Here is a 12,016-nt window from a genome sequence, read left to right as displayed (position 1 = left end):
AATGATTAGATCATTAATACTATCGGCGCCAATGTTTTATAAATTAATTTAATATTTACGGTAATTTAAAATATAATCACTTTATATATGTAAAGTACATGTTTATAATATACATAAATATTTAATAATTAATTTTATAATAATAATAATTATTATTTTTTATAAACACTTATTTTTATTTTTACATTTCATTAGTTTTTAATATTATAAAGATGTCATAAATTTTATCAAAAACTTAATTATTTTTTAATATCAAAAATAATATCATTATAAATAACATATTAAATAATAAAAATTGTTATCATACATTTTAAATTATATAGAAAAAAAATTTTAAATGTTAGAAACTTTCCATAACATAAGTTAGATATATATTTTAGATGTAATATGATTTTACACTAAATTAATATAAATTATATAATCCTATATAAGTTATATAGGTTTGTAAAAAAATAAAAATGGCAAAAATATCTTTTTAAATAATCAAAATTATGATAAAAATAGAAAAATGTAAAACTAATGTTTTAAAATTTATATAAGATATATAATATACAACAGTTAAAAAATAAAATATAATTTCATTTTTTCAAAAAAAATCTCTGTATTTGTTTAAAAATTTAAGTGTGTTGTTAATGATATAAATTTAATCATTAAATTTTATGATAAAATAATAAAATAGATAATCAAAATTAAAGGCAAGTATTTAATGTAAAGATATGGAAGACTATAAGTTATAAAGTGTTACATAAATTCTTTATATACAGTATATACTGTATATAATAACGTTAACATTTCAATAGCAAACATTAAAGAGTAAAAAAATGTTACGAATAAATGTTATTAACAATCATTTGGCAATTTTAACTATCATTAATACATTTATATAAATTCATAGTTAATTTAATGATGTAAGTAATGTAAATCCTTAGTAAGTACTGTTCAACATTAACAACATCAACAGTAATAATTAATTAACGGTTATAATAAAATGGTTTAATATATATTTACGGTAATTGCAAATTGTAAATAAATAACTTGTGTGTAATAAAATATAAATTATACATTACAATAATTATTATTGAACAATAATGCTGTATAGTATTTTTTTTAAATTATACAATTATGAATATGCATTTATATTTCGTATTGGTTACCATATAAAAAAAAGTATTTGATATAATAAAATAAAAAATAATATACCAATAGTACCATTAAAAAATATTTTTTTTGTTGTGAACTTGTGCTTTAAGCTATGCTAATAATATATTGATAATCACAATCAAATGTACAACAAATGAAAAAATTTAATCAACAAATCAATGAAAGAACTGTTAAATTATTGTCATCTCTTGTTTATTCAGCACTGGTTAGTAATATTGATAAACAAGAGATTATGATAGATAGCACTTATAGACTATAATATTTAATAGTATTATTTATAATAATATTTATATAATAATTCAATTGATATATATATATATATATATATATATATATATATATATATATATTTAAATGATTTATAGAGTAAATCAGTCGATTTATTAATGAAATTATCATTGATTTATTACAATCAATTGTTAAGTCACTTCTTGAAAGTGGGTTTGAATTTTTTCTTTTGTTCGCTTAGGTAGGTCTCAACGTCTTCATCAATAATAATGTCTAAAAAAATATATAAATAAAACAAATACTAATTACAAATACTAATCATGTGATATCAATAACAAAATTTAGATTTTCTTAGGAGGGGATGGGATGGCAGTATAAATCTATACCTAAATGTTTGCTTATGAACGAAAGGGCCAAATAGCTGCTTAAGTCCATAGCTGTAAATCGGTTACGTTTAGATCGTTGGCCATATTGTCCGATAAATAATTTTGTCAACCAATGAAACACAAACGGAATATCGCATTGATTGAAATGTACGGCACCTCTGATGGACTGAGCCTTACGATAATCTTCAGCAACAGATGATTCACTACCAATTGGATTGTCTGTTGTTGTCATCAATTCTTTCATTTTATTCAGATTTGCTTCCATTTCAATAAAATTTTCAGTATTAATAAAAAGTATCGGTTGGGTAACCAAATCAAAACATTCGTCTTTGATTGGATACATCCAGGCGTCCAAACAGACGGCAACTTTAAACCTGAGTTCAGTTCCGGCAGACATTAAAGCTGTCGCGCCGCCCATCGAGTGGCCCATTATTATGGCCTTTTCAAGATCGATCAGTCCCTCAAACTCTGATATATTGAACAGCGGATCCAACAGGTTATTGAGCTCATAGCCAGCTTGTAATGCCTCCAACAAATCGAGAGCACGCGAACACTCCCTAACTCTGTGATGAATTTGTTGATTACGGAAATTGTAGATTTTTCTACCGGTTTTTGTAATCGGGATATTCCTGAAGCGAACCCATTCCATGGCTATATGTGGTACGGATGAGACGGCTGCCAGTGCTTTGGGTGGTATATAATTTGGATCATCGATTTCATCGCCAAAATCAGGTTCATCTACCATAAGACCGTCGGTTTCGCTGAAAAAGTTTGGATTCGACTCTCTCATTGAATAGCGTACTTGTTTGGCATAAAAGGACAGACAGGCTGTATTATCCCTGTGCTCGACCGCTACAATTAGGTATATAATATATATAGTAGTTTTGGCTAATATTTCACTAATCGTTTACTAAATTATCACTTACCGGCCACTATAAATCCATGCGATGCTAACTCCAAACAAATAGATGAATAGGCAGTCCGACAGCCGCCCAAACCGTGCGAGAAGACAATAACAGGATAGGGTTTACCACCTTTTTCTCGTAACGGTTTGGCATTAGGTATGGCCGGTATAAATATGTCGCCATTCAGACGTTGAATAAAACGAAAAAGCGGTTCCCATCGTATGTCTGCAACATCACCGTAACCGCGACTATAGTTTTCGTGTGGCAACCAATTGGGCCAAATCAGGTGCTGCTCTTCAATACTTTTCGATTGATTAGCGGCCGGATAGTAGAGCCGAACCAATACTCCGCCCTTTTTGCTAAATCCGGTCATAATGTCCCGATAGCCGATAATTTTGAGCGGACCGGTCGGCATCGGTACATGTTTACGGGTACGGCATTGTAGTGAACGATTACGGCGACTCTTTATTGACATATTTTTGGGGGTGGGGAGAGAGAGAGGGGGGGTGAGTTTTAATTGTAAGTCATATAGTGGTTACCAATTGAATATTTTATCGGACAATAATAATGAAAATCTTGAGTTTAATTATCAAATATCACATTTTTTTGGACAACATTTTTTTGAACAATTTTTTTTGTGGACAAATCTGCAATTAAAATTTAATATAATTAATATACTTATGGTTTTACAAACATAACTTAAAAAAACAAGTTATTAGTAAAAACAAAATATTGGAAAAGTAATTGTAAATAACTGTAAATAACTGTAAATAACTGTAAATAACTGTAAATAACTGTAAATAACTGTAAATAACTGTAAATAACTGTAACAAAAATTTTTTAAAATTATAACAACATATGTTGTTGTTATGTGAAAAAACCTGTCAAAAGGTTTTTACAGTTAAATTTTGTTTTTGTTTTATTTCATTATATCATATTTTGTTAAGTGAATAGACTTTTAAAACACATTTAAATTTATTCATTCATTTGGGTGTCATTTAAATTATAAACTGTAAAACAATAACAAGTTTTTATAATACATTTATATATTATAAAATTAATCACAAAAATTACCGTAAATTTGCATTAAGTATATTATAATATATAAGTATATATTTTTATGATACCACTAGTAATGCAATTAAACAACATTTCATTTATAGATTAACACTCTATAAATCAATACAATATAATACTAAAGTCGACCTAAAAATATATGTCAAACAGATATTATACTATTATTATTATTATTATTATTATTAAGTCTGCTATCACTATAACTTAGCAATTGTTATGCATTTTTATATGATATACACATTGAATGAATTGTCTAATTATCTCATAATAAATATTTTTAGCAAACATATGGTATGACTAATACATATTGTTATTTTCATTGAACATATACTGTATGAGTACAGTATGTGTTCAACTAATCAATTATCAAATAATATTAATATTTATATGTTATTATTGCATATGATATACCTGTACTGTAAAAAATACCAAACAATACACACACAAAAACAATTAACATATATATATATACACATTATGTTTACGTTTTATATATTACTACAGTATATTAAAACAAAAATATCATTTTGAAAAAAATTAGTTTGTAATTGTATTGTATATAAACTTTTACTTTTTATTTTATATATTTTGAAAACTTACGGTTAAATAGATGTTTAATAATTTCTGTATAATTATTTAGAAACACACGAATTATTTGTTGTTGAAAATAGTGTGTGAAAACTAATTATAAATCAAAAGTGTATAATATATTCACACTATTATTATTATTATTATTTTGAAACACAAAATAATGTCAAAAAAACACAAAAAATAACATTTATAATAAAAATACTGTATTTTAGTTTAAAGCACTTGTAGTTTGTTGTGATCACAGGAGTACTAGTATTAGTTGTAATCGTAGTTATGTTATGGCTTTTACTTAGATTTTTGACGTTTAAAAAACAGGTTTACATTATATGTAAACACATGAACACTATGTCTATGACCCCACCCTTTGCATTGCATTTGCTTACATAAAAGTGGCGCTCAATTTCAATGTATTTAAAACTACTTTTTTGTTGTTAAAAAACACATTAATTTCTATGTTATTATTAATGTACAGTATTTATATGATATTAATTTTTTAATCTGAAAGTTAGCTAATTTTATGAACAAACAAACAAACAAAAACTATTATATTCCTAAAGATTAAGTGATTTATATTTAAATTAACTTTTAATTTATAAATATTTTTATAAAACAAATCACAAAAAAGATATAATTACCACTTTTTATTTTAATGATAAAATGTAAAAATTATTTAAATAATTAAAGTAAACAGATATTATATATTAATTCAAAGGATATATTAATCCCGAAAAGTTTTGGATCAATCAAATGAAAGCTTTCAAATGATTTTTAATTATACTGTATATTGTAATTATATTTTGCGATTATTATTTTTTATTGTATTTCTACTTTAACTCAAAATAATATACTGAATATATATATATATATTTGTGATATTTTCATACATTTGTGATATTTAAATAAATATTTACGTAAAATTAATACAAGTCAACATATCTGTTAATTATTAATATTTGCAGTAAATTTATAATAATATTATAACTATTAGTTAAATAAATGTTGTAACCATTGGACAAATGGATAGATGATTGTGTCATTTGTTGTATTAAATCATAATTTTTGACAATTGTTTTATGTCTTACAGTTGAATATCTTTGCGAACAATTCAGTGACAAATTAAAGAAATCCGTTGAAATTTTCTTCCGGTTTTCACAACAAAAGTAATGAGTTGTCTAATGATAGAAAATAATCAGTAATCAAATAAAATAATTATATATTATATAACATTACATTTTGTCTAATAATATAAAAGTATTGATCAGAAAATACATAAATGTTTGATATATTATTTGATATATGACTTTGATTTGAATAAATTGAATTGACTCTAAACTTTGGACAATCCTTATTGATTTTCCAATCAATATAGCCATCGATTTTGCTTTTATAACATTTTCTGTCTGATAATAATATATTTATTTTAAAAAATAAAAAATAATATTTGATTTTAAATAAATAAATAATTAGTTACCTTGATAAATTTCAATAAATGATTCATTCAATAGACTATAAGAAAGTATGGCATCAATTGGATTATTCCAATCAATGACACTTGAATTAGATGTAAATATTTCTGTCAATTCAATCATATGTTTCCAATTAATTGGTTTCCATTGTCTTACAAATCGTATTTCTGGTTCATTATCATTACGATTAAACTAAACAATCAATTTTTGTTTGAAAATAGTTGTAATTATATGCACTAAAATTTTGTATTTATTTTTGTATAATAAGTTAGTTTAACTTATATAGTATACTACTGTTAATATTACCCAATAAAATATAAGAAAATCATCATTTTGTATATTATTATTATTAAAATATATTAATCTTTCGACTGAATTAATATGTGTAACATTTTCTGACAAAATATTACTAATAAGTTGTCTATTATTCAAATCAAATAAATTCATTGAATTTCTATTGAGAATCCAATAGTATGAACCACTTGTCATAAATAGTGATCCATTTTTTAGTTTAGTTATTGAATCAATTTTGATGTCATTAATACATAAATTGTTTGTTTCATGAAATTCAATAGCATTTAAATTGATAATTATTAATATAACTAAATTTATAAACATTTTTCAAGCATATACAGTATAACTTATTAACATAATTTCAATTTGTGATATCTCATAACTTTTAAAAAAATATTAATTAATGATTATATTAAACAAATTATATTAATTCACATACAATTCTAACAATAATTGAAAACAATTTTTAAATAAAAATATTTCTCTCGATAGACAACAATATTTTGAATTCATAAATTTAATTCAATTCAAAAGTTATTTGAATATTTATTGACTTTACTTTAACTAAAGAAAAATAAAGTACAGTACTATACAGTATATTATATTTATAACAATTTTAAGGCTTAAATGTATAATATAACTATAGACAGACAGTAAATAATAAGATTGTAATAAACAATTTATTTTCTATTATTAATATTCAAGGCTGTTGTATAGTATAGCTGCCACTTGTTGTTCACGCGATTAATATTTAATACAATTTTAAAGTTAAATATACAAATATCGCGTTAATTACAATAGATTTTATTAAATATAAATATATTATTATGAAATAATATTTTACATTGCAAATTAATATATATATACCTGTATATACTGTAATTAAAATTACATTAAAGGGTTGTATAATTGTTTTATACAATCAATAAAAAAAATAAAATTATCTAAATTGTTGTGAAGTACGTGTCGGCGCCAAAGATATTCGGCTAAATGTAGATAAAGGTTATCTTGTGGTATACCCCCTCTTAAAAGATTGCGTTTCATAGCTCTCCATTGAGATTCAATGGTCTGTGTGTTTGCACCGGTATGTGAATTGACAAACTCTTTCGAATGATTCACAGTAAAATGGACAAAACCTAAAAATTAAAAAATTAATTAACTTAATAATATGTTTTATCTATCATTTATACCATTGTCTGTTAGTCTATAATATCCAGCCCAACAGTCAGACACAATAGTTGTCCCAATTTTTACATGCTTACGTATCAAAGGTAAAAGAGTGTCGGCATCTCTTTTATTTAGGGGACATATTTCTAAACGAAATCTACCTCCACGTCGACAATTAGCTCCTATTTGAATCTCAACTAAACCTAAAATCCACGTCCCATCAACTAGTCGACCTCTATTGTACTTTCTTTTACCAACTTTTGTTTCGTCAATTTCTACGACAACTCCTGAATTAAAAGTTATCAAAATATTATCATTATAATTAGGTTTAGGTTGCGGTCGGAACTCCAGGTTAGGTAACAGAGCAAACACTAATACACTATCAGTTTGGTATTACCATTATAATTAGGTTTAGGTTGCGGTCGGAACTCCAGGTTAGGTAACAGAGCAAACACTAATACACTATGAGTTTGGTATTACCATTATAATTAGGTTTAGGTTGCGGTCGGAACTCCAGGTTAGGTAACAGAGCAAACACTAATACACTATCAGTTTGGTATTTCCATTATAATTAGGTTTAGGTTGCGGTCGGAACTCCAGGTTAGGTAACAGAGCAAACACTAATACACTATCAGTTTGGTATTACCATTATAATTAGGTTTAGGTTGCGGTCGGAACTCCAGGTTAGGTAACAGAGCAAACACTAATACACTATGAGTTTGGTATTACCATTATAATTAGGTTTAGGTTGCGGTCGGAACTCCAGGTTAGGTAACAGAGCAAACACTAATACACTATCAGTTTGGTATTTCCATTATAATTAGGTTTAGGTTGCGGTCGGAACTCCAGGTTAGGTAACAGAGCAAACACTAATACACTATGAGTTTGGTATTACCATTATAATTAGGTTTAGGTTGCGGTCGGAACTCCAGGTTAGGTAACAGAGCAAACACTAATACACTATCAGTTTGGTATTACCATTATAATTAGGTTTAGGTTGCGGTCGGAACTCCAGGTTAGGTAACAGAGCAAACACTAATACACTATCAGTTTGGTATTACCATTATAATTAGGTTTAGGTAACGTGCATAATTAAATATGTATCATATACTACCTTCTCCTCCTAAGAGATCAACTGATTGATATTTTTCGACCCAATCAAATACCACTTCTCGACAAAAGTTAAGCCAATCACTTATAGTGTTATGAGATGTTGTTTTAGTTAAATCACTTGTTTCTCGTTTAATGTCCTCATATTTTGTTGTGCCGACCGAAAACAGGTACGTCAAGATTATTATGTTTTCAATGCTAAACTTTGATCCAGAAAACCACGTATTATTCAAAGCACTTAGTCTATAATCATGAGGTTGTCCATGCTTTTGGTGGCACCGGTACGATAATTGTTTGACAATTATCTTCTACGAAAATAATTTTTTAATGTATTTTTTTGCAAATTAATTATTTACCATTTCGTTGTCACAAATGGGACACTTTTTAGTTGCTAATAATAAACCCATTGTTATACACCAGTTAATCATTGTCTCCTGTGAGACAAGTATTAGTCTAAATAATGTCTTTAGATTAATCATTTTGTTCACTAAATTTAAGTCATAGCTTTCAAAAGAAACATAACTTTCAAGAAAAACTTAACAAAGAAAATATTCTTTAATTTACAATAAAATTAATAGTAATTCACGAGACATTCATATATTTATCTTTAAAATTGTATTAAATATTAATCGCGTGAACAACAAGTGGCAGCTATACTATACAATACCCATATTCAATAAAATATAATCAAATTCATAATTTATAAAATCATTTATATAATAAAAATAGGTTTAGTATTAAACATTGAAATAAAATAGTAAACTGTATTCTAAACCTCATATCACTAAACCTATGAAAGATATAGAATTCATTCATTGATTCATTGATTCATTGATTCATTTATTTTCTATTTTACATTCAATTTGAATTGATGTCCAGTTTTACTGATTCATCAATTGATTGTTAGAGACATTAGTTTTGTTTGATTGTCAAAACTAATGGCAAACAATCGTTTCATTAAGTTATCGATAAAAACATTGAAACCAGAAGTGCATGACTTCTGGTTTCAAATGTCATTAAAGGTTAAGACAATTAAAGATTTGAAATCAGAAATCAGCGCTCATTTGGCTAAATATTATAGACTTGTTATCGCTAGCTATCAATTGGATCTCTTCACAAATGGTGGTCAACTAAATGATTATTTATCGTCTGAGATCTTCACAACTCATAAAGACATTGAAATCAGACGCAAACTAAGCGTCGGTTTAACAAAGACTGAAGAAATTAAAATAATACAATTGGACGACGAAGTGGACACTAATTCAAGTCATCAACTGATCGTTAAACAAGAAATATCTACTGAAGTGATTGTAAAAAATCCAATCAATTTAAGTCAGATATTTACCACAAGTAATGAAATGATTGAATCAGATGATAGCAATGATGTATTCGGAGTCAGTCAACAAAATAAAGTTTTAGATGACAGCAAACCATTGATGACTAATAATTATATCGTCAGATCACAAGAATTGGTAAACAATTATTTGGATGACATATCAGATAATGAGTTAGAAATCAATAATTTGAATGACAATCGACTTGTGGTGGAAAATGTCGACAACTCTAAGGTCAGTGAAGACAATAACTCATTTTATCACAAGAATAATGAAATCATTCAATTGGATAACGAAATGGACACTAATGTCAGTCAAGAAGTGTTTACTAACGACAATACAAACAGAAGTGATAATAATAATCAACAAAACAATAGTGAAGTTAATCTCAATAATGAACTTACGGATGACAATCAAACTGTTTCATCGATGACTTCTTATATGAACAGATCAGATGAGTTAGAAAACAATGATTTGAATGACAATCGAGTTGTTATTGAAAATCTCGACAACTCTATGGTTAGCAGTAATGGTAACTCAGATTATCTCAAGAATAATGGAGAAACAATTCGTTTGGAGGAACAGACATATAATTCAGATATTTGCGGAACAATTGGTGATAAAGAAGTCGTGATAAATATTGACGACAGTTCTGAAGATAGTGATTATGAAAATAGTGGTCAATCGTCTAATAAGTATAATGAAAAAGAAGATAATGGATCCAATGATATAGAGTTTATTGGTATCTATTGTCCAATAAAAATGCAATATCTTAACCCTAGTGACCAATTTATTGTCCAACAATATTATCGGAGAAAGAAATCCTATAAATGTCAAGTATGTGACCAAACATTTGGTCGCAATTGTCAATTACAAAGACATATCAACTTTGTTCACAAACAACTTCAATGTCCTTATTATGGATGTAATGCCAGATTCAGTACAAAATATTGGCTAACAAGACATCAAAAATTAGTTCATAAAAACAACAAACTTATAAAAAGACAACTTTTGATTTGCGGTCAGAAATGTTGTGGCAAAAAATTTTATCAAATAAATACTTATGCATTGCATCAGCAATTGGTCCACAAAGACATTGGATTCTCATGCGGTTTGATTGACTGTAAGAAAGTGTTTGCAATTAAAAGTCATTTGGTTTTACATTTAAAGTACAAACACAAACACAATACTAATATTATTAATTAGTAAATGATATTAAAGTTTTGTATAACAAATATTAAATTAATCTTTTAATATATTTGTCATAATTTAGACAATTTATATATTAATATAATAATAATAATAAAATTATATACCATATTCTTAATACAATATAATTAATTAAAATTATAATATTCTTCTATTTCTTTATAATTTACGGCATACTATTTTTTGTACTTTAAATATCTATTATTGTTATTGAAATAGATAGATAAGCAATTTATATCAATATTATACAATATTTTTGACCTAATATTTTATAAGTTATACATTGTTTAATTCAATTAAATATTAAAAATTTATTGAAGATAATTTATAGCTGTATGTTATTTTTTATAATAAGTAATATTTATTATAAAAACTATAAACTCCTATAATAATTTAATTGATTATTTTAATTGTTTAATTATATACGCTGTTTAATCTATACTACTATATAATTTGGAAATGTTTGTGCCAATTTGTGTCAAATAAATAATTTGAAATATTTTTAAAAAGTTTTATATTATCTATATTGAGATAATTAATATGATTGTATGTATCAAATCAATCGCGAGATAATTTTATTTATTCCCGTTAATAACATTCAATAATATATATAATATATTAATATATTGTTTAATTTTACTATAAGTACTATCAGTAAAAATCTTTTTTTTTTAATTGCAATAATATTATTATATTACATGTAAATAAAAAATAATTAATTTAAAACTCCAATTTGACATTTATATAATAAGTTACTTAATTGACCTAACATATATTTTTATTATTATTATTATTATCTGTAATTTAATCAAGCTAGGTTTAACAATATTGTTTATGTAGATTTTTGCAAACATTATAAAATTATTATTTAATAGTGACTAAATCAAATATAATTTTCAAAAATATATCTATTTTATAACTTTATTATTGATCGTATTGATGTTAATTTATAAATAAATATTTTCAAAAATATTGTAAACCTTTATAATATTTTTATTTAAATTAATTAATTATTTAAAAAATTGTTTTGTAAATAAAAATCTCAACATATATATATAAAACATTTTATTACTTATAAATTCATTATA

At 25.3% G+C, this 12,016-nt stretch overlaps 2 protein-coding genes across 3 annotated transcripts; one reads left to right on the top strand and one right to left on the bottom strand.

The window, feature by feature from the left end:
- Positions 1-1,501: 1,501 nt before the first annotated feature.
- On the bottom strand, positions 1,502-3,327 carry LOC128955208 (platelet-activating factor acetylhydrolase 2, cytoplasmic-like). 2 transcript variants are annotated; one of them, XM_054300855.1, is made up of 4 exons: positions 3,220-3,327; positions 2,702-3,143; positions 1,776-2,627; positions 1,502-1,662 (listed from the first exon to the last, which is right to left on the bottom strand). In XM_054300855.1, the coding sequence occupies exons 2-4, from the start codon at positions 3,093-3,095 to the stop codon at positions 1,586-1,588; spliced, it is 1,323 nt and encodes a 440-aa protein (XP_054156830.1). In that variant the 5' UTR covers positions 3,096-3,143; positions 3,220-3,327; the 3' UTR covers positions 1,502-1,585. The 2 variants fall into 2 exon arrangements, with proteins under 2 accessions (XP_054156830.1, XP_054156829.1); XM_054300854.1 differs by having other exon boundaries at positions 2,702-3,327.
- A 5,996-nt stretch (positions 3,328-9,323) lies between these two features.
- LOC128956030 (5'-AMP-activated serine/threonine-protein kinase catalytic subunit alpha-like) lies at positions 9,324-10,912 on the top strand. The gene is made up of 2 exons (XM_054301711.1): positions 9,324-10,830; positions 10,890-10,912. The coding sequence occupies exons 1-2, from the start codon at positions 9,324-9,326 to the stop codon at positions 10,910-10,912; spliced, it is 1,530 nt and encodes a 509-aa protein (XP_054157686.1).
- The last annotated feature ends 1,104 nt before the right edge of the window (positions 10,913-12,016 follow it).

Source organism: Oppia nitens, unplaced genomic scaffold, assembly GCF_028296485.1.
Source record: "Oppia nitens isolate AA-2021 unplaced genomic scaffold, nextdenovo-longstitch-racon4-pilon3 scaffold2_pilon_pilon_pilon, whole genome shotgun sequence".
NCBI classification, from domain to species: Eukaryota; Metazoa; Arthropoda; class Arachnida; order Sarcoptiformes; family Oppiidae; genus Oppia; species Oppia nitens.
This window is presented reverse-complemented; position numbering and strand designations above follow the sequence as displayed.